General features: G+C 45.0%; 2 protein-coding genes across 6 annotated transcripts in view; both read right to left on the reverse strand.

The window, feature by feature from the left end:
- The window catches only part of LOC129818733 (rabphilin-3A-like), a 35,906-nt gene extending 17,871 nt beyond the window's left edge, over positions 1–18,035 (reverse strand). For 2 of the 4 annotated variants that reach the window (XM_055874912.1, XM_055874910.1), the window contains exon 1: positions 17,820–18,035. Coding sequence is in view for 2 of the 4 variants with exons in the window: in XM_055874913.1 (XP_055730888.1) it covers positions 16,373–16,375 (3 nt within the window). In the remaining 2 variants the exon portion in view is untranslated. Of the gene's footprint in view, positions 1–16,372; positions 16,483–17,819 lie in introns of those variants that run through there. The other 2 variants (XM_055874913.1, XM_055874909.1) reach the window with 2 other exon arrangements.
- Positions 18,036–19,006: 971 nt separating this feature from the next.
- Positions 19,007–23,937, reverse strand: LOC129818735 (cytochrome P450 2D15-like). Of its 2 annotated transcripts, none has more exons than XM_055874915.1 (9): positions 23,228–23,928; positions 22,922–23,084; positions 22,574–22,726; positions 21,742–21,902; positions 21,372–21,545; positions 21,136–21,274; positions 20,686–20,873; positions 20,033–20,174; positions 19,007–19,553 (listed from the first exon to the last, which is right to left on the reverse strand). In XM_055874915.1, exons 1-9 carry the CDS (start codon positions 23,390–23,392, stop codon positions 19,360–19,362), a joined length of 1,479 nt encoding a protein of 492 aa, XP_055730890.1. In that variant the 5' UTR covers positions 23,393–23,928; the 3' UTR covers positions 19,007–19,359. The 2 variants fall into 2 exon arrangements, 1 of the variants encoding a protein (XP_055730890.1); XR_008753974.1 differs by having other exon boundaries at positions 19,464–19,553; positions 20,033–20,127; positions 23,228–23,937.
- Positions 23,938–24,021: the final 84 nt, after the last annotated feature.

Consider the following 24,021-nt stretch of genomic DNA (forward strand, 5'->3'; position numbering starts at 1 on the left):
TGCATGAAAAGCCCAGGAGGGTGGCCGTTTCTGAGATACTGGAACCGGCACGCCTGTCACCGACAATCGTACCATGCTCAAAGTTGCTTAAGTCACTCGTTTGGTCAATTGTAACATTCAGTCGAACAGTAACTGAATGCCTCGAAGCCTGTCTGCCTGCTTTATTTAGCAAGCCACGTGACTCAGTGTGTGCAGTAGCTATCCATTTTTGTGAACGGTACCTAATAATATATACAGTGTATTCGGAAAGTATTCAGACCCCTCGACTTTTTCCACATTTTGTTACGTTACATACAGCCTTATTCTAAAATGGATTTTAAAAATTGAATAAACATCAATCCACATACAATACCCCATAATGACAAAGCAAAAACTGATTTATTAAACATAAAAAACAGAAATACATTATTTACGTAAGTATTCATACCCATTGCTATGAGACTCGAAATTGAGCTCAGGTGCATCCTGTTTCCATTGATCATCTTTTAGATGTTTCTACAAATTGATGGGAGTACACCTGCGGTAAATTCAATTGATTGAAAAGTTTGTGGTCATACGCACATCCTATAAAACATTGGTCCTGGGATAATAAAGAATACTAGTATAGAACAAGAAGGCCCGCACACTGTTAAAGCTCCCAATTCATCGCTTTATTGACAACATTTCGATCCGAAAGGGATCTTGGTCAGGTCAAACAAACAAACTGACAGATCACATCCCAAAATATACACATTTCACCTCACATGACCATTGCGGACATGACGCATGGTGGGTGCAAAAGCAATTTGTGCATCTCTAATTATTGAATAACAATGAGATGGGTACATGTAAACATAGCAAAAAAAGAATCGTCCTCTCACTGTCAACTGCGTTTATTTTCAGCAAACTTAACGTTTAAATATTGTATGAACATAACAAGATTCAACAACTGAGACAAACTGAACAAGTTCCACAGACATGTGACTAACAGAAATGGAATAATGTGTCCCTGAACAAAAGGGGTGTCAAAATCCAAAGTGACAGTCAGTATCTGGTGTGGCCACCAGCTGCATTAAGTACTACAGTGCATCTCCTCCTCATGGACTGCACCAGATTTGCCCGTTCTTGCTGTGAGATGTTACCCCACTCTTCCACCTAGGCACCTGCAAGTTCCCGGACATTTCTGGGGGGAATGGCCCTAGCCCTCACCCTCCGATCCAACAGGTCCCAGACGTGCTCAATGGGATTGAGATCCGGGCTCTACGCTGGCCATGGCAGAACACTGACATTCCTGTCTTGCAGAAAATCGCACACAGAACGAGCAGTATGGCATTATCATGCTGAAGGGTCATGTCAGGATGAGCCTGCAGGAAGGGTACCACATGAGGGAGGAGGATGTCTTCCCTGTAACGCACATCATTGATATTGCCTGCAATGACAACACTCTCAGTCCGATGATGCTGTGACACACCGCCCCAGACCATGATGGACCCTCCACCTCCAAATCGATCCCGCTCCAGAGTTCAGGCCTCGGTGTAACGCTCATTCCTTTGACGATAAACGCGAATCCGACCATCACCCCTGGTGAGACAAAACTGTGACTTGTCAGTGAATAGCACTTTTTGCCAGTCCTGTCTGGTCCAGCGACGGTGGGTTTGTGCCCATAGGCGACATTGTTGCCGGTGATGTCTGGTGAGGACCTGCCTTACAACAGGCCTACAAACCCTCAGTCCAGCCTCTCTCAGCCTATTGCGGATAGTCTGAGCACTGGTGGAGGGATTGTGCATTCCTGGTGTAACTCGGGCAGTTGTTGTTGGCATCCTGTACCTGTCCCGCAGGTGTGATGTTCGGATGTACCGATCCTGTGCAGATTTTGTTACACATGGTCTGCCACTGCGAGGACAATCAGCTGTCCGCCCTGTCTCCCTGTAGCGCTGTCCTAGGCGTCTTACAGTACGGACATTGCAAATTATTGCCCTGGCCACATCTGCAGTCCTCATGCCTTCTTGCAGCATGCCTAAGGCACGTTCACGCAGATGAGCAGGGACCCTGGGCATCTTTATTTTGGTGTTTTTCAGAGTCAGTAGAAAGGCCTTTTTAGTGTCCAAAGTTTTCATAACTGTGACCTTAATTGCCTACCGTCTGTAATCTGTTAGTCTCTCAATGACAGTTCCACAGGTGCACGTTCATTAATTGTTTACGAGTCATTGAACAAGCATGGGAAACAGTGTTTAAACCCTTTACAATGAAGATCTGTGAAGTTATTTGGATTTTTATGAATTATCTTTGAAAGACAGGGTCCTGAAAAAGGGACGTTTCGAGTTTAGAAGTTCCAGAAAAGAATATATATAAAATGACCAAGTAGGTGACCTGGAAGGCAAGACAAATGAAAATGACATATTCATGTAAGAAATGGTCTGATATCTCCTGACATCAAATTCAATTGATTAGACATGATTTGGAAAGCCACACACCTGTCTATTTAATGTCACACAGTTGACAGAGCATGTCAGAGCATAAACCAAGCCATGAGATCGAAGGAATTGTCCGTAGAGCTCCGAGACAGGATTGTGTCGAGGCACAGATCTGGGGAAGGGTACCAAAAAATGTCTGCAGCATTGAAGGTCCTCAAGAACACAGTGGCCTCCGTCATTCTTAAATGGAAGAAGTTTGGAACCCCCAATACTCTTCCTAGACCTGGTCGCACGGCCAAACTGAGCAATCGGGAGAGAAGGGCCTTGGTCAGGGAGGTGACCAAGAAGCCGATGGTCACTTTGACAGAGCTCAAGAGGTTCCTCTGCGGAGATGGGAGAACCTTCCAGAAGGACAACCATCTCTGCAGCACTCCACCACTAAGGCCTTAATGGTAGAGTGGCCAGACGGAAGCCACTCCTCAGTAAAAGGTACTTGACAGCCCGCTTGGAGTTTGCCAAAAGGCACCTAAAGGACTCTCAGACCATGAGAAACGAGATTCTCAGGTATGATGAAACCAAGATTGAACACTTTGGCCTGAATGTCAAACGTCACATCTGGATGAAACCTGGCACCATCTCTACAGTGAAGCAGGGTGTTGGCAGCATCACCCTCTTTCCTCTCATCTCTCATCCTATCCTGTCTCTCTCCAGTCTTCACTCAGTGGAAGCAGATTATAAAGCTTGGAGCTCTCCACATCCCCTCCCTCTATCTCTGTTGATGACTCTCTGTGGATATACCTACACACACATGCACGATGCACACACGTCTAATGACATAAGCGCAGAAAAATGCTCAATACTAAGTCTGCAGAAAGGACACACACACACAAACACACACAGACAGGATTAAAGCTCTGATATGGCAGTGCTGTCTAGAAACATCTTCCTCAGTCGCTGAAGGGAGGAACTGACGACACAGTGTGCTGAAGGAGAAGACAGCTAACAAATATGGCTATAGGAAAAGACTAAACAGCTTGTAGATCTAGGGACTATGCTGTGACATCAGAGGGTTGTACAGGGGGAGGGAGAGAACACATACAGTGCCTTCGGAAAGTATTCAGACCCCTTGACTTTCTTCACATTTTGTTACGTTACAGCCTTATTCTAAAATCTATAAAATATATTTTCCCTCATCAACCTACAACACAGTACCCCACAGATATTTTGACATTTTTGCAAATTTAGTAAAAATAAAAAACCTTATTTACATAAGTATTCAGACCCTTTGCTATGAGACTCGAAATTGAGCTCAGGTGCATCCTGTTTCCATTGATCAAGGGCCTTGGTCAGGGAGGTGATCAAAAACCCGATGGTCACTCTGACAGAGCTCCAGAGTTTCTCTGTGGATATAGGATTAACTTCCAGAAGGACAAACATCTCTGCAGCATTCCACCAATCAGGCGGCCTTTATGGTAGAGTGGCCAGACGGAAGCCACTGGCACATGAAAGCCGCTTGGAGTTTGCCAAAAGGCAACTAAAGACTCGCAGATCATGAGAAACAAGATTCTCTGGTCTGATGAAACACATATTGAACTCTTTGGCCTGAATGCCAAGCGTCACATCTGGAGGAAACGTGGCAGCATCCCTACAGTGAAGCAAGGTGGTGGCAGCATCATGCTGTGTTTATCAGCGGCAGGGACTGGAAGACTAGTCAGGATCGAAGGAAAGACGAACTGAGCAAAGTACAGAGAGATCCTTGATGAAAACCTGTACCAGAGAGCTCAGGACCTCGGACTTGGGCGAAGGTTCACCTTCCAAGAGGGCAACAACACTAAGAAAGACAACACAGGAGTGGCTTCGGGACAAGTCTCTGAATGTCCTTGAGTGGCCTAGTCAGAGCCTGGACTTGAACCCGATCTAACATTTCTGGAGACCTGAGAATAGCTGTTCAGCGACGCGCCCCATCCAACCTCTCAGCGACACGCCCCATCCAACCTGCCAGAGCTTGAGAGGATCTGCAGAGAAGAATAGAAGTGTTCCAAGGTTGTAGCGTCATACCCAAGAAGACTTGAGGCTGTAATCACTGATTAAAGGGTCTGAATACTTATGTCCATAATTTATTTCAGTTTTTTGTATTTTATAAATTTGCACAAAAAAATTAAAACCTGTTTTTGCTTTGTCATGATGGGGTATTGTCTGTAGATTGATGGGGGGAGGGGGGCGACATTTTTTATCCATTTAAAGTAAGGTTGTAGCATGACAAAACAGAAGAAGAGTGAATCTTTTTTTTTTACAGTAAACATTACACTCACAAAACAATAAAGACATTTCAAATGTCATATTATGTCTATATACAGTGTTGTAATGATGTGCAAATAGTTAAAGTACAAAAGGGAAAATAAATAAACATAAATATTGGTTGTATTTACAATGGTGTTTGTTTTTCACTGGTTGCCCTTTTCTTGTGGCAACAGGTCACAAATATTGCTGCTGTGATTGCACACTGTGGTATTTCACCCAATAGATATGGGAGTTTATCAAAATTGGATTTGTTTTCAAATTCTTTGTGGGTCTGTGCAATCTGAAGGAAATATGTGTCTCTAATATGGTCATACATTTTGCAGGAGGTTAAGAAGTGCAGCTCAGTTTCCACCTCATTTTGTGCGCAGTGTGGACATAGCTTGTCTTCTCTTGAGAGCCAGGTCTGCCTTCGGCGGCCTTTCTCAATAGCAAGGCTATGCTCACTGAGTCTGTACATAGTCATAGATTTCCTTAATTTTGGGTCAGTCACAGTGGTCAGGTATTCTGCCACTGTGTACTCTCTGTTTAGGGCCAAATATCATTCTAGTTTACTCTGTTTTTTTGTTAGTTCTTTCCAATGTGTCAAGAAATTATATTTTAGTTTTCTCATGATTTGGTTGGGTCTAATTGTGTTGCTGTCCTGGGGCTCTGTGGGGTCTGTATGTGTTTGTGAACAGAGCCCCAGGACCTGCTTGCTTAGGGGACTCTTCTCCAGGTTCATCTCTCTGTAGATGATTGCTTTGTTAAGGAAGGTTTGGGAATCGCTTCCTTTTAGGTGGTTGTAGAATGTAACACCTCTTTTCTGGATTTTGATAATTAGTGGGTATCGGCCTAATTCTGCTCTGCATGCATTATTTGGGGTTTTACGTGTCTCTCTCTCTCTCTCAATTCAATTCAATTCAGTGGGCTTTATTGGCATGGGAAGCATGTTTACATTGCCAAAGCAAGTGAAATAGATAATAAACAAAGTTGAAATAAACAATCAGAAATGAACAGTAAACATTACACTCACAAAAGTTTAAAAAGAATAGAAACATTTCTAATGTCATATTATGGCTATGTACAGTGTTGTAACAAGGTCTCTCTCTCTCGTGCCTGTCTGACCATCTGCATGTGGTGTGCTGGGTATTGGGGTGGGCTTGGGGGCCATGGCAGTTCATAGCCCTCTTGATTAGCAGAGGGGCGGCAACAGTGCTCGTTTGAGAGAGTGAAATTGTGTGTGTGTGTGTGTGTGTGTGTGTGTGTGTGTGTGTGTGTGTGTGTGTGTGTGTGTGTGTGTGTGTGTGTGTGTGTGTGTGTGTGTGTGTGTGTGTGTGTGTGTGTGTGTGTGTGTGTGTGTGTGTGTGTGTGTGTGTGTGTGTGTGTGATACACCAGGGGCAGCAGTCAGTCCGCCACAACAAAAACATAGGCCTTATGCTAATGCATGCTTGTTCTCTCTCCCTTCTTTCTCCCTCTCCCTCTGACTCTCTCCCTTTGCCTCTCTCACTTCCTCTCTCTCTCTTTCTCCCTCTCTCTTTCCATCTCCCCCCTCTCTCTTTCTCTTCCAGACAGCCATGTTGTCAATCTACTGCTGCAATCACAGGTGGTATGACCTGAGGAGATGGATGGAGGGGAAGATGTGACATAGGTCAGGGCTGGGCAGATAGCTTAGGAGGTTGTTGGCACCTTAATTGGGAAGAATGGACTTGGTAATGGTAATTGCTGGAGGGGAATGTGTGGAATGGTATCAAAGACATCAAACACATGGTTTCCATTATGAGCTGTCCTCCCCTCAGCAGCCACCTGTGGTGGATAGAGAAAAAGAGAGGAGTCATTTGATTTGATTTGATTAGGATCTCTTTTAGTCCTCATCAGGACTAATCTTCCAAGAGTCCTTAAACATTAAAATACAATTTAGAATATGATCATTTTAACATATAACACACTGTTACAAACAGACATAATACACTGACATACAGTATTAACCAGATAAATACTCTAATAGTTAAAAAATATATATTGATTCCTTCATCTACCATAGTCTCAGCACAACCTTCCAATTTATTATATTTAAATAGTTCTAAAGTAAGTATTGTTTGCATATATATTTTGAAAGGTTTCTGGTTTGCTCAGATACAGTACATTTTTCAAATTCTTTATTGCTCTAAATCGAAATGTTATTTTGACTATTCCTCTTTTCTGTCTTTATAACACATAGAGGGTAGACAATTTATTCCTAGTATTTATTCATGTCTGTCTCTTACCAACTGAATACTGTTGTGAATAGAGTTTGGCTATTTTAAATGGTGTACATTGTGAAATAAAATAAGCATGTTTTTTTTCAATTATTGTGTTGATTGACGACCAGCCAAGTGTCACACCCTGATCTGTTTCACCTGTCTTTGTGATTGTCTCCACCCCCCTCCAGGTGTCACTCATCTTCCCCATTATGCCCTGTGTATTTACACCTGTGTTCTCTGTTTGTCTGTTGCCAGTTCATCTTGTTAGTCAAGTCAACCAGCATTTTGTCTCAGCTACTTCTTTTCCCCCAGTCTCTTTTTTTCACCCTCCTGGTTTTGACCTTTGCTTGTCCTGTCTCTGAGCCCGCCTGCCTGACTACTCTGCCTGCCCCTAAGCCTGCCTGCCATCCTGTACCTTTGCCCCTACTCTGGATTATCAAGCCCTGACTGCCTTGACCTGTCATTTGCCTGCCCCTGTTGCTGTAATAAACATTTACTTTGACACAGTCTGCATCTGGGTCTTACCTTCAAACCTGATAGTACGAACTGGCCATGACTGACCCAGCAGTCCCGGGCCAGCTGCGCGACTCCATCTCCTCTCAAGGAGCAACCATCGGGAGGCACGAGGAACTGCTTCGTGGCCTTAGGGAGGGGGTCCAAACGTTGGCTGAATGCCATGACCGGGCATTGTATATTTTGCTGGAGCAATTCCGCAGGTTGTCTGGGAGGCAGCCTACTACGGTGGTAACCCTACAGCCCCTCAGTAACCCAGCTGCTAGCAGTGCCGTCTCATCGGTCACTCCACCTTCTCGGGAGCCCCACTTACCCCCCCCCCCCCCCCTGTCACCTGTCGGGTGTCTCTAGCTCAGTGTGCTCTCATTCTCAAGCTTCAGCCCCCCTCCTTCCCCCAGATTGCTCCAAGAATGCCCATCTCATCACACTATGTCAGGGAGGGCTCTCACCTGGGCTACTGCTGTATGGGAACAACAGTTGGTCATATGCGTTAGTCTGGAGGGGTTTGTGGGAGAGGTGAAGGTTTTTTACGCCCCATTCTCCGGGAGAGAAGCTGCCCGGAAGCTAATCCAGCTTCGGCAGGACTCCCACTGTGTGGCAGATTGTGTGGAATTCCGCACGTTGGCAGCAGAGAGTGCTTGGAACCAGGAAGCACTGTTCGATATGTTCCTGCACGGCGTCTCGGAGGAGCACGAGCTTGCAGCTCGGGAGTTACCTACGGATCTCGATTCCCTCATCGCTTTGACCATCTGAATCGATGGGCGACTACAGGAACTGCGAAGGGAGAGGAAATTCGACTTTGCTTGCATGTCCAGGGATTCCATCTTGCCTCCGTGTCATCCCAGAAGTCCCCGATGATCTCGTTGCTGAGAGAATCTGAGGCTTACCAACCTTCCCCGAGAGTTGCCGAAGACGGCTGAGCCACCACTTCCCGAGCCTATGCAACTAGGTAAGAGCTTGGCTGTTGCCAGCGGAATGGTAATACAGGATCAACACGAAGAGTTGTCTGTATTGTGGGAATCTTGGTCATTTTCTGTCCTCTTGTCCTTTAAAAAGACCAGGCTCACTGGTAGGAGTGAGTACTCTGGTGGGCCATATGGAGAACTTTCTTGCTTTCCTTGCCAGCACCCCTTTTCATGCCATTCTGCTGTGGGGAAACCAGTCTAAATCTCTCCGGGTCCTCATTGACTCTGGGACCGATGAGAGCTTTTAGGATACTACCCTGGCTTCCGAGCTGAACATACCCACTCAGCCCCTTTCTGCTCCCATTAATGTTAGAGAGCTGGATGGGCGCTCTATAGGCCGCGTCATTCATATTACCCCTCCCATATTACCCCTCCTACGGGTGTCAGGGAATCACAGCGAGACTATTCAATTCCTGCTCATGAAGTCTCCTCAGATTCCCGTGGTTTGGAGATTCTCCTGGCTCCAGCGACACAATCCTCCTAATCAACTGGTCTACTGGTGCCATCATGGGCTGGAGTCTATTCTGCCATGCCCAGTGTCTGAAGTCGGCGCAACTTTCCCCGTATTCCTGGGGGCTCAGAAGATGCCCCGGACCTCTCCGCCATTCCCACGGAGTACCAGGACTTTTGGGAGGTGTTCAACAAGGCCCGGGCCACATCACTTCTGCCGCACCGACCATATGACTGCGGGATTGACCTTTTTCCTAGCACCACTCCGCCCCGGGGACAACTGTACTTGCTGTCGGGACCGGAGACCAAAGCTATGGACACCTACATTGGGGACTCCCTAGCTGCAGGATTTATACGTGCTTCATCCTCTCCCGCCGGCGCAGGGTTCTTTGTGGAGAAGAAGGACAAGAACCTGCGCCTGTGCATCGACTACGGGGGACTCAATGGCATAACGGTGAAGAACCGCTACCCGCTACCACTCATCTCCTCGGCCTTCAAGCCGCTCCAGTGGGCCACCGTGTTTTCCAAGCTGGATCTACAGAATGCCTACCACCTGGTGCGGATACAGGGGGGAATGAGTGGAAGACCGCCTTCAACACGGCCAGAGGCCACTAAGTATTTGGTCATGCCATTTGGCCTCACCAATGCCCCTGCTGTGTTCCAGGCTCTGGTAAATGATGTTCTCTGCAACATGTTGAACTGGTTCGTCTTCGTCTACATTGATGACATCTTTGTTTTCCCCCACTCTCCCCAAGAACATGTGTTCCACGTCCGACAGGTTCTTCAAAGCCAGAGACATCCTGGACCCAGGCCTCATCGCGGATTTCCAACGCCAACACCCCGGTCGCCCAGGTAGGACGCCCCTAGAGGGGGGGGGGGGGGGGGGTACTGTCACACCCTGATCTGTTTCACCTGTCTTTGTGATTCTCCACCCTCCTCCAGGTGTCACTCATCTTCCCCATTATCCCCTGTATATTTATACCTGTGTTCTCTGTTTGCCTGTTACCAGTTCGTCTTGTTTATCAAGTCAACCAGCGTTTTTTCTCAGCTCCTGCTTTTTCCCCAGTCTCTCTTTTCCTCGCCCTCCTGGTTTTGACCCTTGCCTGTCCTGTTTCTGAGCCATTCTGCCTGACCGCTCTGCCTGCCCCTGAGCCTGCCTGCCGTCCTGTAACTTTGCCCCACCTCTGGATTACCTACTTCTGCCTGACCCTGAGCCAGTCTGCCATCCTGTACCTTTGCACCTACCTTCAAACCTGATACCAAGAGCATTGAGCATGACTAAAACAGAAGAACCATATCTCCACATTAAAACAATCCTTGCTGCTTGTTTCTGTTCAATCTGATGCACACAGAACAATAGTTAACTTGACTCCCAATTAATGCTTGGGTTGTTTGCTTAAGAATCTTTCCCGGTAAATATTTAGCTATCCTTCTGATCATGCATGCATGTAATATATATTTTTTTTTTACATAGATTACTTATTTGAGACGCTGCACTCCTAGTAGTTTGGTTTCTGCCACTTCCTCAATTTTTACTCCCCTCGTACTTAATTGTATCCCAAGCTGTGTTGACCTTTTCCTGGTAGAACAGACCAACATAACCTTGGTTTTCTTGGTGTTTAAAACAAGTTTGTTCCGCTCCCTGATATTTCCCAGATCTACTTGTAGAGCTTGCTATATCTGTTCAACCGATTGTCTTGATGTATAAATTGTAGTATCATCTGCAAATATAGTAGTTTGAGTTTCAGATAAGGCATAAGTAAGGTCGTTGGTATATATTAAGTAAAGAAAGGGCCCAAGGCAGCTGCCCTGCGGTATTCCACAGTTTAAAGCATGAGGGGAAGAAAATGACCCATTGATATAGGTGGACTGTTTCCTGTCAGTTAGATATGCCTGTACCCAATTCAATGCTGCCTCCATAATGCAATAATTTTGCACTAAATAAAATGCTGCACTGAAATTTAAAAGTAGTACACCTGCCATTATCCATAGCATTGAGCCTTTGGTCAGTCAGTGATGGAAGAGGTTCAGGAGTGAGGGATAGAAAGAGAACAAGGAGTAGTAGAGGTCAGAGGTGGGTGGATAAACAGAGGAAGAGAAGGATAGATGAAGAAGAGATGGATAGAAGGAGATATAAAGGGGAAGAAGAAGTTTCCCAGAGACACATCTTCAGGAAGGAACAATGATATATATAAACTTCTGGATTACTGATGCTATGTATTGGCCAGTGAGAGGTTTTTTAGCCACCGGTCGGCCATATTTGCACTCCCCAGAAGAAGCAGAAGGACAAAATGACATGTATTTGAGTATTTACATTGTAGTGGGGACAGCAACATAAAAAGGATACTTTAAGGAAAACAAAATTGCACACCTCTTCAAGGAACCCCCACTGGTGGTCAATAAGAGTGGTCACAATATTGGAGACAGCTTGGTGAGATCTGACCTGATCCCTGAGCCCACTCAGACACTCTTGACATCCATTCCAAATGGGAACTACAAACGTGGCTCATGCGCACAGTGCAATAGCACTACAAAAATATCCTCCTTCAGACATCCACATACTGATCGAAAAATTCCTGTTAGGGGTTCCATCTCATGCAAGACCAAGGGAGTAATCCATCTCATCACCCTTCTTATGAACAATTATATTTTCTATGAACAGGTCTTGTAAATGAACATATTCTTTCTACAGCTTATCAGAGTACACCCAATATGTCCCCCCTGTTGATGATGCCTGTTATGCATTATGGTTGAACCAAAAGATTACAAAAACATTTCATGAAATTGGAAATATTTAAATATATAGGTACATTTTATGAAACAATAATGTTAATGTTATGCTAATGCTAATGATAACAATGACATAATATATTCAATATGCTGTGAGCTATTGTCTTTTAACAGTTTCGCTCGGTTCATTCTGATCAACCTACTGTAGCAATTACGACACGCCCCTCACTATTGTCATTGATTGTACGAATTGCAGTGTTTGTCTACATAAACTGGTTCAAGCATTCATGACATTACCCTGAAGAAGACACAGTGATGCCATACCATTGGTGTTTTTTTACCCAATAAATTACTGGGAGCTTATATATATATGGTGTGCGACTCTCTTTGTTTTTATAGCTTACAGTTTGTTCTCCGTTAGTCAGCACCTCCACACTAAATAATTTTCTCTGTGTGTGCGCCAGCTCATGCTTTTTATTGGACTGATCATGTCAACATCATACTTTCAAAATCTTAGCTAGTAGTCATCATCATGAATCAGGTCGACAATCTACTGGCAAATCCTTTTCAATCCTTGTAATATGAAGAGAAATTACAGATAAAACGTATCGGTGCTCATCGGCCATTGGACATAAACATTACACAACAAGTTGGAAATCGCAAATTCAACAATGAGTGGTTTGGAAAGAATCAATGGCTAACTGCAAGCATTGCAAATTAATCACTAGCCTGCTATTCAGTGGAGAGGCTGTGTGGTCCAAGTCTGGGTTTAACTTCTTAGGGCTAGGCCCCTTTTCTCTCCACTTCCTGCCTGAATGACGTTCCCAAAGTAAACTGCCTGTAGCTCAGGCCCTGAAGCCAGGATATGCATATAATTGGTACCATTGGAAAGAAGATTATTTTTGAGAGAGACCATCCTCTTAGAAATGCAAGAGAAAGGTCATATTGAAAACTCCCTGGGTGCAATTCCTATGGCTTGGGGTGTTTGCAGTCTATGTTCAAGCTTTCAGGCTTGTAACTTCAAAATTGAATAAGAAATAACAGTTTTAGTAGAAAGACACAGTCTTGGAAATTTGTGTTTGCGCACGCCATGAAGACATTACGCACCCGCTAAAATCGGTTTCCTATTGAACATACTTCTTTCCGAAATAAATATTATAGTTTGATAACATTTTAGGGTATCTGAGGAGTAAATAGAAACATATTTTGACTTGTTGAAACAAAGTTTAGGGGTAGATTTTCAGATTCCTTTCTCTGCAAGTTGAACGAGTGGATTACTCAAATCGATTGCGCCAACTAAACAGACTTTTTGGGATATAAAGAAGGATTTTATCTAACAAAACGACACTACATGTTATAGCTGGGATCCATAGGATGACACATCAGAGGAAGATTTTCAAAAAGTAAGTGAATATTTAATTGTTATATGTGAATGTATGAAACCTGCCGGTGGAAAAATATTTTGATGTGGGGCACCATCCTCAAACAAACGTATGGCATGTTTTCGCTGTACTAGCTACTGTAAATTGGACAGTGCAGTTAGATTAACAAGAATTTAAGCTTTCAGCCAATATAAGACACTTTTATGTACCTAAATGTTTAAAATCCATAATATTTATGATTATTTATTTGAATTGCGTGCCCTCCAGTTTTACCAGAAGTTGTCCTGCTAGCGGGACACCTATGCTTATTAAGGGTCTCTTTTCCAAGCTTAAAAGGAGAAACATTCACATGCAACACCATGGGCCAGAAAAAGGTTGAATACACTGGCCATGCTGTCAATCCAGAATGACTTCTGCCGCGTTCAAAACAACTGGAAACTTGGAACTGGGAAATCTCAGAGTTCAAGACAACTGGAACTCTGAAAATATCACGCTCCGACTGGGAAAATACATTTTGAACGCTCATCCAACTCAGAATTCCAAATCGGGAACTCGGGCCTCTTTCTAGAGCTCCGACCTAAAGATCATGTCATGATTCAACCTTGTTTTTTTCAGAGTTCCCAGTTGTCTTGAAAGCACCATAAGTCCAGAATGCCAGACTTTGATAATGTTTGATGACAAAATTTGCCCACAAGAAGGACCGCAGCGCCACCTTCCTGTTCAAGTGAGCACAGCACAAGGTGAGCCCAAAAATGTATTGTGTTTAAATTATGTAATATGCCAGGGAGATAAGTATACTGTAGCTAAGAAAGTAATACTCAGTGTATGTTGTGTAGTAAGCTGTTAGTAGCCCATGTGCCTCACCCTAATAATTTGGTCCCTTTCTCCATCATAACTTAGCATACTGTTCTGACTTGGTGGTGCAAATGTAGCCTATAATCAGTTTTAGAGAAATGTAATCATTGAATATTGTAATAGCTTTCATTGTCTGCTTATATCAGGAGCCGAAGACGTGGATGTTGATTAAGGCAGCCCCCCGTACCTCTCTGATTCAGAGGGGTTAAACGCGGAAGACACATTTCAGTTGAATGCATTCAGTTGTACAACTGACTAGGTATCCCCCTTTCCCTTTCCCTACCCCATTTATTTATCCTACAGTTCTAACTTGGTGTACAGGGAGAATACTGTAAGAACGGCCCATGTTCTGAATTCTCACGCTGTACTTTTCAAAAGTGCTGAACAAATAGTTATATTGACTACGTCCATCTTAGCTCGCTCATTAATGTCTTACTCGAAATGACGGATTGCCTCTTATCCGCTCATCGTTCCCTTATGCCATAGTTCGTACATCTCAATTGTCAGTAGAAACCACATTTGTTTAAGCAAGCCAGCCATATCAGCTATGTTTTTTTTAAAGGCAGTAAATGAGGCTGAATTAACTGTTTCGCTGCCAGACAAGGTTCCGCTGATATCCAGGTGTAGTGGTGGGAAGGATTCACGCCATGGTGCTGAATAGAAAGCTCTGCTGTTGGGACAGCTTTATGTAGGACCTAACAGTTTGTGGGCATCGTTTGTCACTGTTATAGTGCAATTAATGTATTGTTTAGTGTTGTGTTGTGTAGTGGCTTTGCTGGCATGCGTCTAAAAAAAAACGTGTTTGTTTGCCGCACCAAGGTATACATGCTAAAATCGCCACTGGCAACCCTACTCATGGGATCAAAAAGTCCTGCACATTCCTGCATACTAAGTATCTTTCCAGGAGGAGAGTTAGTCACCTTTGAAGGGTACTTCTCAGAACCAGTAGGGTACCTCTCTGTAAGAAATGGGGTGTCCAATACTGGGAATAATGTGGCAAAGATTTTCTGCTCATAAGAGCTCATTTGTTGCTCTATTTCTATCCAGCTCGTGGATGTGTGAGGTTCTATCCTCTCTTTCAGATACGGCTGTGTGGCCATGCAGCATCAACATTCAGCTCAGGTCTCAGGTTCAGAATGAATCTTATAGTTATGGTTCCCTCACATTCATTTTCCCAGCCAGGGGACGACTGTCACAAAACATATTAACAGTATGGTACTCAGAGGAAATGGACACGGCTTAATATTCACTAAGGATATGCAACCGCCTGATTCAGCATCGAACACGCACTACTGCTTCCACATACGCACAACACCACCACCCTTCACGGCTATACACACTCCAAACATACTCATGGTACATTGCTAATTAATCACCTCTGGTCACACTTTGTTGTGCCGGAGAATATCTGTTTTTCAAACCCTGTCATGAGAGAGAGCAGCCAGGGAAGTAAAGAACGACATCGCTTTCCCTGCAGATTTGGGGAAGGAAGTCAATTACTGTAGGTTCCAACTGTGCCAAACTGACGAAAATACATTCCAACATCCTGGATGAAATGAGGTGGAAAATTCTCATTGAAAGCAATGGGAAACTGTCCAACTCATGACTGTGAGTTGATTGGTTAAATGGATTAGGTTGGAATTGAGTTCACCCCAACCCTGACCTCCATTTATCATCATGGAGAGTCCATAATGTACGAAATGAATAAGCAATGGCAGCAGGCTATCCTTTCCCATTCTTTTCTACATAGGCGTGTGTGTGTGTGCGTGTGTGTGTGTGTGTGTGTGTGTGTGTGTACCCAAGACATATTATTATCTTCCAGGTACTGAAAAGTCCCAGCAAGGATAGTAAAACAAGGAAAATTCTCCCTCGTGAAGGCCATTTTAAGTTTAGGGTTAGGTTAGGGTTACAATTAGGGTTAGCGGTTAGGTTTAGGGTAAGGGTTAGTAGTTATAGTAGTAGTATCAGTAGTAGTAATAGTATTAGTAGTAGTAGTAGTAGTAGTGCTAGTAGTAGTAGTAGTAATAGTAGTAGTAATAGTAGTAACAATAATAATAGTAGTAGTAGTAGTAATATTAATAGTAGTAGTAATAGTAATAGTAGTAGTAATAATAATAGTAGTAATAGTAGTAGTAGTACTAGAAGAAGTAATTGTAGCAATAGTAGCAGTAGTAGTAGTAGTAGTAGTAGTAATAGTAGCAATAGTAGTAATAATAATAGTAGTAGTAGTAGTAGTAGTAGTAGTAGTAGCAGTAGCAGCCTGCTACTGCACTGCAGTAGTAACGGAGTAACGACTGATAGCATGTTTGGCATTACAACATGGCTGAGTACTCCATCCTTCCCAGCTCATCTACATCTACAGCTGGAGAGTATACAGACAGTGCAGTGCTATACAGACAGTGCAGTGCTATACAGACAGCGCCAAACCAGACTCCAACATCATGCTCTCATAAACAACTACAGCAGCCATCCACATCCGTCTCTCACCATCTTAATTATTTTCTAGGGTGATAAATGTCCACAGCAGATTGTAATTAAGTCCAGCAGCACTGTCTTATCTTACCATTGTAAAACTAGGACAAACTCCCTCTTGCTCTTTCCACTGCGGAGTAATGGATCACATTGAGTGCTTTTCCAGGAGCGCTACTGTATATTGCAGGCTGCAGCAGTGCCAATACAGGAACACTATATTACAGCCAGGAGTCCAACTACACAAAGACAAGGGGAAAGATTGGAGACTTTCTGACAATATACATCATGCCTGACGCCATTCCATACAGTTGCACTTGCTGTTTTAGTAGATGACCGCAGGGGATCAATCTGCAATGTATCACTTTTAAATCTGTCTACTAAGAGGGTAAAACCCCCAACCCAGTGAATATTTCCCCTGACTTCAGCAGCCGTGGGGGTTTGGAGTGAGTGATGTAAGCACTGTCAGTTTCAGCACCTCAGTCAGCGCCTAACTCTGCATCCCACACACAAACACACACACACACACACAAACACACGCACACACGGTCAATAATACCTATCACAGGCAATGCTAGACCATGAGAAAATAGGAGCTGATCGATATACTGCAGCTAGAGCATGTTCTATAGGGAATCATAACCTGACCTTTGACCTCTCCACACTTATGCATGCAGGCACGCACATACCTTGTAACATGAAAAAATATATATCCTCTGACTTGCTTTTCTCCTCTTTCACATTGTTCTTTATCTTGACCTTTCTCTGCTGCCAGTATGTGTTATAGTTGGCAACTGAAGGCTCCCTCACCTCATTTACAGACGGGCTAGTTCGGAGTAAGTGTGCGTGTGAGACAGGTCTGAAACAGTGGCTGTCGGTGCAATGGGGAGTAATGGGGAGAGACTCCACACTATCTGTCCTGACTGTCTGTTTCTGCTCTAGCTGACTTGACATCGTCTTGTTTTTCGTAATCGTTGTACTTGCAGCTTGACACGTCAAATGTAAATGAGTCCATAGTGAAGGAAGGGGGAGAATATGGCCTGAAGAGATCATGGCAAAGAAAGCTTTGTTTAGCATATTGCCTCTTAAGAACCTTGTTCCGCACTCTTCTATCCCCAGAAGGGATTAAGCCCAAGTCTTTTTGTGTCAATATACCCACAAGAGGCTGGAGACTGAGGTTACAGAGACATCAACCTCTCCTGTCATCTCAGTATGCAGCTCTTTGTGGATCTCACTGTAATAAATTATGTCCTGCAGTGGTGACACAGAGTGGGGCATTCAATTACTGGAAAGGGAGGAATAGAATGAATGGAAGTCCTTTTCTATGTTCACATAAATCAACCTTTTTTTCCCCTCTAAAACGTTCACAAGATGTATAATTTTTTCAGACATGGCACATGTTGACTATTTACATCCTGAATGATGGATTATTGCAATCCATATAGGTCAATTCATTCTTGTCGAGTCCTTCTAATCTAACGTCATCTTTTTTTCCAATCAACCACATACTGACACAATCAAAATGCTCTCACTTCTCTTACCTGACACTTCTCCAACAGTTCTTTTAAAGGTTTTTCTTCCTCCGACAGAGATTGGAGATGTAAGAGAAATAGAGGTGGAGAGAGAAATATCAAAGAAAGCGTCCTGCCTCTGTGCGACTGTCACAATTTCTAGAGGAGCGCTCTTTCCACTACAGTCCACAAACACTCCCTCCACTCGCACGCGACCGAGTAGTCCGACCTCCTCATTTAAAGCCACGAGCCCAGAACCCCGCCCCCTCACGCTCAGTCGCGCGCTGAACGGAGAAACGGGGGGTGAGAGGCAGCTACCGTACCCACAGGAGGGAAACCCCTCCCACACAGGAGATGAAAGGTTCTTCTGTGAGGAGTGGAAGAGCTCCCTATGATGATGGTGATGAAGATGCACTGTAGTGTTCACTACATTTATACCCCTGGATTTTGTATGCCTTTTTTTCTTTTGATAATAAATGGTGCGACCTATTGTTGTTCATTACAATGAATTGATGATGATGATGATGACGATTATGACACATCATCATCATCATGGCTGTCCCCTAATGATAATCCCTTGATTAACCTATCAGGTTAACTGTGCATGTCCAGGTGTTTTATCCACCATACCATATGAGGCAGCGTCTTCCAATTTACTGGCCTTCTATTTATAGTCCTATTCGTTATTTCCCTCTGAGCAACTCAGCTGCAAGCATTATTCTGTTCCATACAATCTGAATACAATAGTCCACAAATCAAATGCACAGTCCTATTCTAGAATGTTCTAAATCATTAGAATAGAGATTAGAATATAAGGGAGAGGAAATATTCCAACTGACCCTCCTGACCCCCTGCTGAGGTTACTCATTCACTGATTCTGTCTTTGAAAAAGAGTGTCCTTGCTACAGGGTTTGTGTGTGTGTGTGTGTGTGTGTGTGATTCAGTGATCTCACTGTAGCCCTCTTGAGGTTGTTCTTGGCCATGACAGAGGAGAGACGAGGTCTTGCAGTGGACTAGGTTCTGCAGTGCTACAGCATTCGCTCTCTCGCCACGGTACATTGGCTGCCTAATTGACCGGGCATTGCCCCTCTTGAAAAGCCTATATAAAACTCACGCCTGCCCCCCCAACACACGCACAAGGCTATATAACGTATTACTCTTTTTAAAGTCCGCTGATTCAGGAGAGCTGTGCCAGCATTGAAATAAGGTACAGGACAAACATGAGAGAGCTTTACAGGGATAAATGATGCTATGAAAAAAATTAAAACATGACTTAAACATGAACCAAACAGATTTTATGATGGAACAGCTGTCAAATACAATACAAAATATCACAATGCTTTACATTTTTAAACCTAACCCAGACGACCCTGGGACAACTGTGCGCCGCCCTATTGGACTCCCAATCACGGCCGGTTGTGATGCAGCCTGGAATCGAACCAGGGTCAGAAGTGACACCTCTAGCACTGAGATGCAGTGCCTTAGACCGCTGCGCCAATCGGAAGCCCCTCCATACTCCATAATAATGTGGGGACATATTTAAAAGTAACACTGGCTCCAACTGGTTACATCAGGCTCCCTGGTTTCCTCTCAGTCTGACTGATACCCTGTAGGGTTTGGGTGACTGGATCCCCCCAAACACAGGTGAAAGGTCAGGGTTCCCAGCATCCTCTGGCCACAGGAAGCGGAATCGCTGCAGCAGAGTGACCAGGATGAGGAAGAGTTCCATACGTGCCAGCAGCTCCCCGAGACACACACGAGGACCTGACACACACACACACACACACACACACACACACACACACACACACACACACACACACACACACACAACATTATCAGTAACATCATGACAGAGTACAAAATCTCACTGGCCTAACTACCAATTTCACTGTTTCTGTTCTCTTTGTCTCTGATTGTTTGCTTATTAAAAACTGTCTACATGGCCAGCAGGGGCTGAAGCATGACTTGTCACGTTTACATAACTAACAACAGCAGTTATATAAATCCAGAACAAAACACTAGTTACATAAAGAGCCCAGGATTTACATCATAAACCTCAGACACCTGTAGATCCACTGAGCAGCTCCGTTTCTCTCTAGAGAATAAGATGACAGTATTCCTGTCTATACCCTTTGGCTGCATCTCGATCGACTCTCCTCGTCCCCTCTCATTCATCTGCACTGATATGATTGATAGAACTGGTGCCCATGTTGTCAGAAGCTATTTATTATCAGTTTTACCTGCCGAGAACACCAGAAAGGCTTCTGGTTTCACAAACTGCCCGTCATCATTCAGGAAGTGGGCAGGGTTAAAGTCATTTGGACGCTCCCATTGGCTGCTCTCGAAGAGCACAGAGGTGAGGTTGGTGATAACCAGAGTCCCCTTTGCCAGAGAGCGAGGGAAAGACAGAGTGGACGGAGAGAGGGATGGTGGAAGGAGGGAGAGATGGATGGGGAAGGAGAGTGAGTGAGAGGGGGAGGGAGGGAGAGAGAGAGGAGAGTGTAGGGAGGCAGAGGGATGGAGAGAAATAGAATGATAAGGGGAAGACAGGCAGAAAGACAGGTAGTAGGAGACAGAGGTAGGCATGGAGCAAGAGAGAGAAAAACACAAAGAGATGGGGAGAGAGGACAATAACAACTGAAGGATAATGCCAAATTCATGACCATACATGTTGAATGCTGAAGGTCAATGCATTTGTGTGTGTGTGCGTGTGTGTGTGTGTGTCTGTGTGTGCACTCATGTGTGTGTATGTGTGCTTGTGTGTGAATGTCACTTATCACCTTGGGTATGTTATAGCCCACAAGCCTTGTTCCCCAAAGGGCCAACATTGACCAGATCTGTCCCTTGTGTGTGTGAGTGTGTGTGTCATTTAAAAGGTTATCTGTGTGTGTACCTCTGGTACGTCATAGCCCATGAGCTTGGTGGGTCTGATGGTAGCATGAAACACCCCTAGCGGTGCGATGTTGGCTAGACGCTGGGTCTCATGGATAGTGGCCATCACATAGGGCATCCTGTGTCTGTCCTCAAACGACACTCTCTCCTTCCCCCCCAGAACACCGTCAATCTCTGTCTGACATTGGGCTGGGGAGTGAGGGATTGAGTCAAAGACAGAGAAGACAAAGGGAGAGAAATTAATACTTTTTGTTAGTCTCCTTTGGGACCGACCGACTGTCTTAAGCTAATGCGCGTCCTGGCCTGTGCCAGACAGCTCATGTAGGAACAGTTTGCAGTGGTAACATGATGTCGCCAATGACTATCAAACCCAGGGCCACCTGAGTGACAATGAGACTGAGTTAGCCCACTGAGCTAAAGCCAGGGTGTGTGTGTGTGCGCGTCCACTCACCCTGTATGTGTGTGTGTGTAGCTAGGTAGAGCAGCGCCGTGAGTATGGAATTGGAGCTAGTGTCAGTCCCAGCGAAATGGAGGTCCAGTAGTAACATCACCAACCTCTCCTCTTCCAGCACACACCCCTCTGGACCTCTCTGGAGAACACGTTATAGAGCTGTTCTACCTGAATGTAATAACAGTGGTATAAACACATTCAGTCATCGAACACTAAAGACAGGATAACACACACACCTTGTCCATCTCATCCAGATAGCAGTCTACGACGTCTCGCGGCTCCCCCGGTGCACGTGTGTGTTTGTGCTGCTCCACTATTTCCACGGTGTGTTTCTTCAGAGCTCTGTAGTTGTCAAACACTCTCTGGAAGGGGAGAGGCAGCCGCCGCAGCAGTGGGAAGGTGTCATAGACCTACATAGAGAATGACACATAAAGGCCTAATGAATGACTACATAAGTGTCCACAGATCTAAATAAGGAATAGAATTCCCCAAATATCTACTTCAGGTGAAACCATTAAAGACGTTGGATCTGAGAAATGGTGCGTGCAACAACTGTGACCTTTTAATGCTGCTATAGAGGTTAAATGGAGTGTATTTGTAACTCACAGCAGCCCAGGGCCCGTTAGCAATCTGAGCGTTCTCCTTGAAGCTGTTGATGATGAAGGAGAGGACTGGGTCCTGGTAGTCATAGCGATGACCAAACAGGACCGAGCAGATGATGTTGGACGCAGCGCTGTGGACCAGAGTCACAGGGTCCAAGGATTTACCTGACAAATAACACACTGTTGCTATGAAGAAGTTTGTTTCCAACACATTTGACAGTAATTAAAGCTCTTCCTCTAAAAACCTCGACAAATAAGTTAACATTGAGGATCCAGTTCAATTCAACAACACCTTTTTTTTATTTTATTTTTTATAATTTTATCCCCTTTTCTCCCCAATTTTCGTGGTATCCAATCGCTAGTAATTACTATCTTGTCTCATCGCTACAACTCCCGTACGGGCTCGGGAGAGACGAAGGTCGAAAGTCATGCGTCCTCCGAAGCACAACCCAACCAAGCCGCACTGCTTCTTTAACACAGCGCGCCTCCAACCCGGAAGCCAGCCGCACCAATGTGTCGGAGGAAACACCGTGCACCTGGCCCCCTTGGTTAGCACGCACTGCGCCCAGCCCGCCACAGGAGTCGCTGGAGCGCGATGAGACAAGGAAATCCCTACCGGCCAAACCCTCCCTTACCCGGACGACGCTAGCCCAATTGTGCGTCGCCCCACGGACCTCCCGGTCGCGGCCGGCTGCGACAGAGCCTGGGGGCGAACCCAGAGACTCTGGTGGCGCAGTTAGCACTGCGATGCAGTGCTCTAGACCACTGCGCCACCCGGGAGGCCCCAACAACACCTTTTTTGATCCTCAACGAAGGGTTAGATGAGGGTTACATACCTGCATTCTCTTCCAGCCGAGTGCAGACGTGATCCGTCTCCTCCAGGATCCTCTCCTCCATGGATCTCTTCCCCAGACCAAAGTTCTTCATGGTGGTCAGAGCAAAGCGCCGGTGCTCCTTCCACACCGCCCCGTAGTTACCCATGATCAGACCTGTGGTGGTGAAACACTGGGTTAATCTTCTGAGCCTGAGCCACAATATACCTCTAATCTCTAGAAAACTCCATTAGAGCATGGTTCGGTAGAGCTAAATCATTGCAATACACTGCCATGTAATACATGGTATAATGTAATATGACAGCAGTATAAAATGCTATGATATCTTGTTGCATGGCTAACACATATAACCTTTGTCCTCTGTAACGTGGTTGATCATCATGCCCTGTGGTCGTCCAGCGAAGTCCAGGGATTTAGTCACAAGTGCCTCTCGTACCGCCTGTAGACCATGGAGCACCACGGCAGGCCTCCAGCCCAGGAACAGGCTGTACACCTCCCCATACTCTCCGGACAGCTAGAAAACAATACAGTAGACTGTTAGCTCGCTTAGCTAAAGCCTACATGTTTGTTCATGGCCTACTTCACCTTTGAAAACCCCAAAATATGAAGAAAATAAAGACATTGCAACTTCCTCGTGTGCTCGTTCCGTTTTCTTACCTTATCCAAGCCAGCCATAGGATTCTTCATGCTCAGCTGCAGAACGTTCCCAAATATGGGAATGGGCGGTGGTCCTGGCGGGAAGTTCCTGGGCCTCCGAGGCCTCAGCACAACCAGCAGCAGGAGACAGGATCCGACACAGAGCAGAAAGAACGTCCCCACCATTTTAGGAATCTATGTTACTGAGGGTACAACACACTGCTGCCCCCAGACTGGGAGGACGGAAAGAAGGATTGGCCAGAGATTATGGCATAACAGAGACCAAGACTTAGGCTACACATCACATGGGAGAGGCGCAACTATTCCCATTCCATTGCACCAAGTTACATTCGGGAGTTTCCTTGGAGTACTCCAGTGTCGATATACTTATGACCACACAGTCAACACAGTTCTTTTACCTTTAGAGTGGGAGAAGGTTATCCTCACTAAGAACAGATCCGAGGTCAGATGTCTTGTTCAAATCCTTTGTCGTTAACGTTACTATTGAAGAGAGCAACAATGGATACAAAGGCAGTTCTTAGGGGCTCGCTCGCGTGCAGGCACGGACACACAGTCCTGGAAACTGGGCACTCCACAAGATAAATGGTTGCTCAACAGTGCTGGCAGGCTTCCACAGCTGAATGTAAGAGCTACTGTGCTGTACTCAGCAGCTCTGAGGAAATAATTAGCGGAAAGTGCTATTTTATCATTAAAAGCCAACATGCTTTAGCACCAAGGTGCTGTTTCTTTAATGAATGCACCTTGGTCAGACCTCTGATGCTGGCACTACACCGCCACTTAGCTGGGGGTTTCAT

This window comes from Salvelinus fontinalis, chromosome 21, assembly GCF_029448725.1.
Source record: "Salvelinus fontinalis isolate EN_2023a chromosome 21, ASM2944872v1, whole genome shotgun sequence".
In the NCBI taxonomy this organism is placed as follows: Eukaryota; Metazoa; Chordata; class Actinopteri; order Salmoniformes; family Salmonidae; genus Salvelinus; species Salvelinus fontinalis.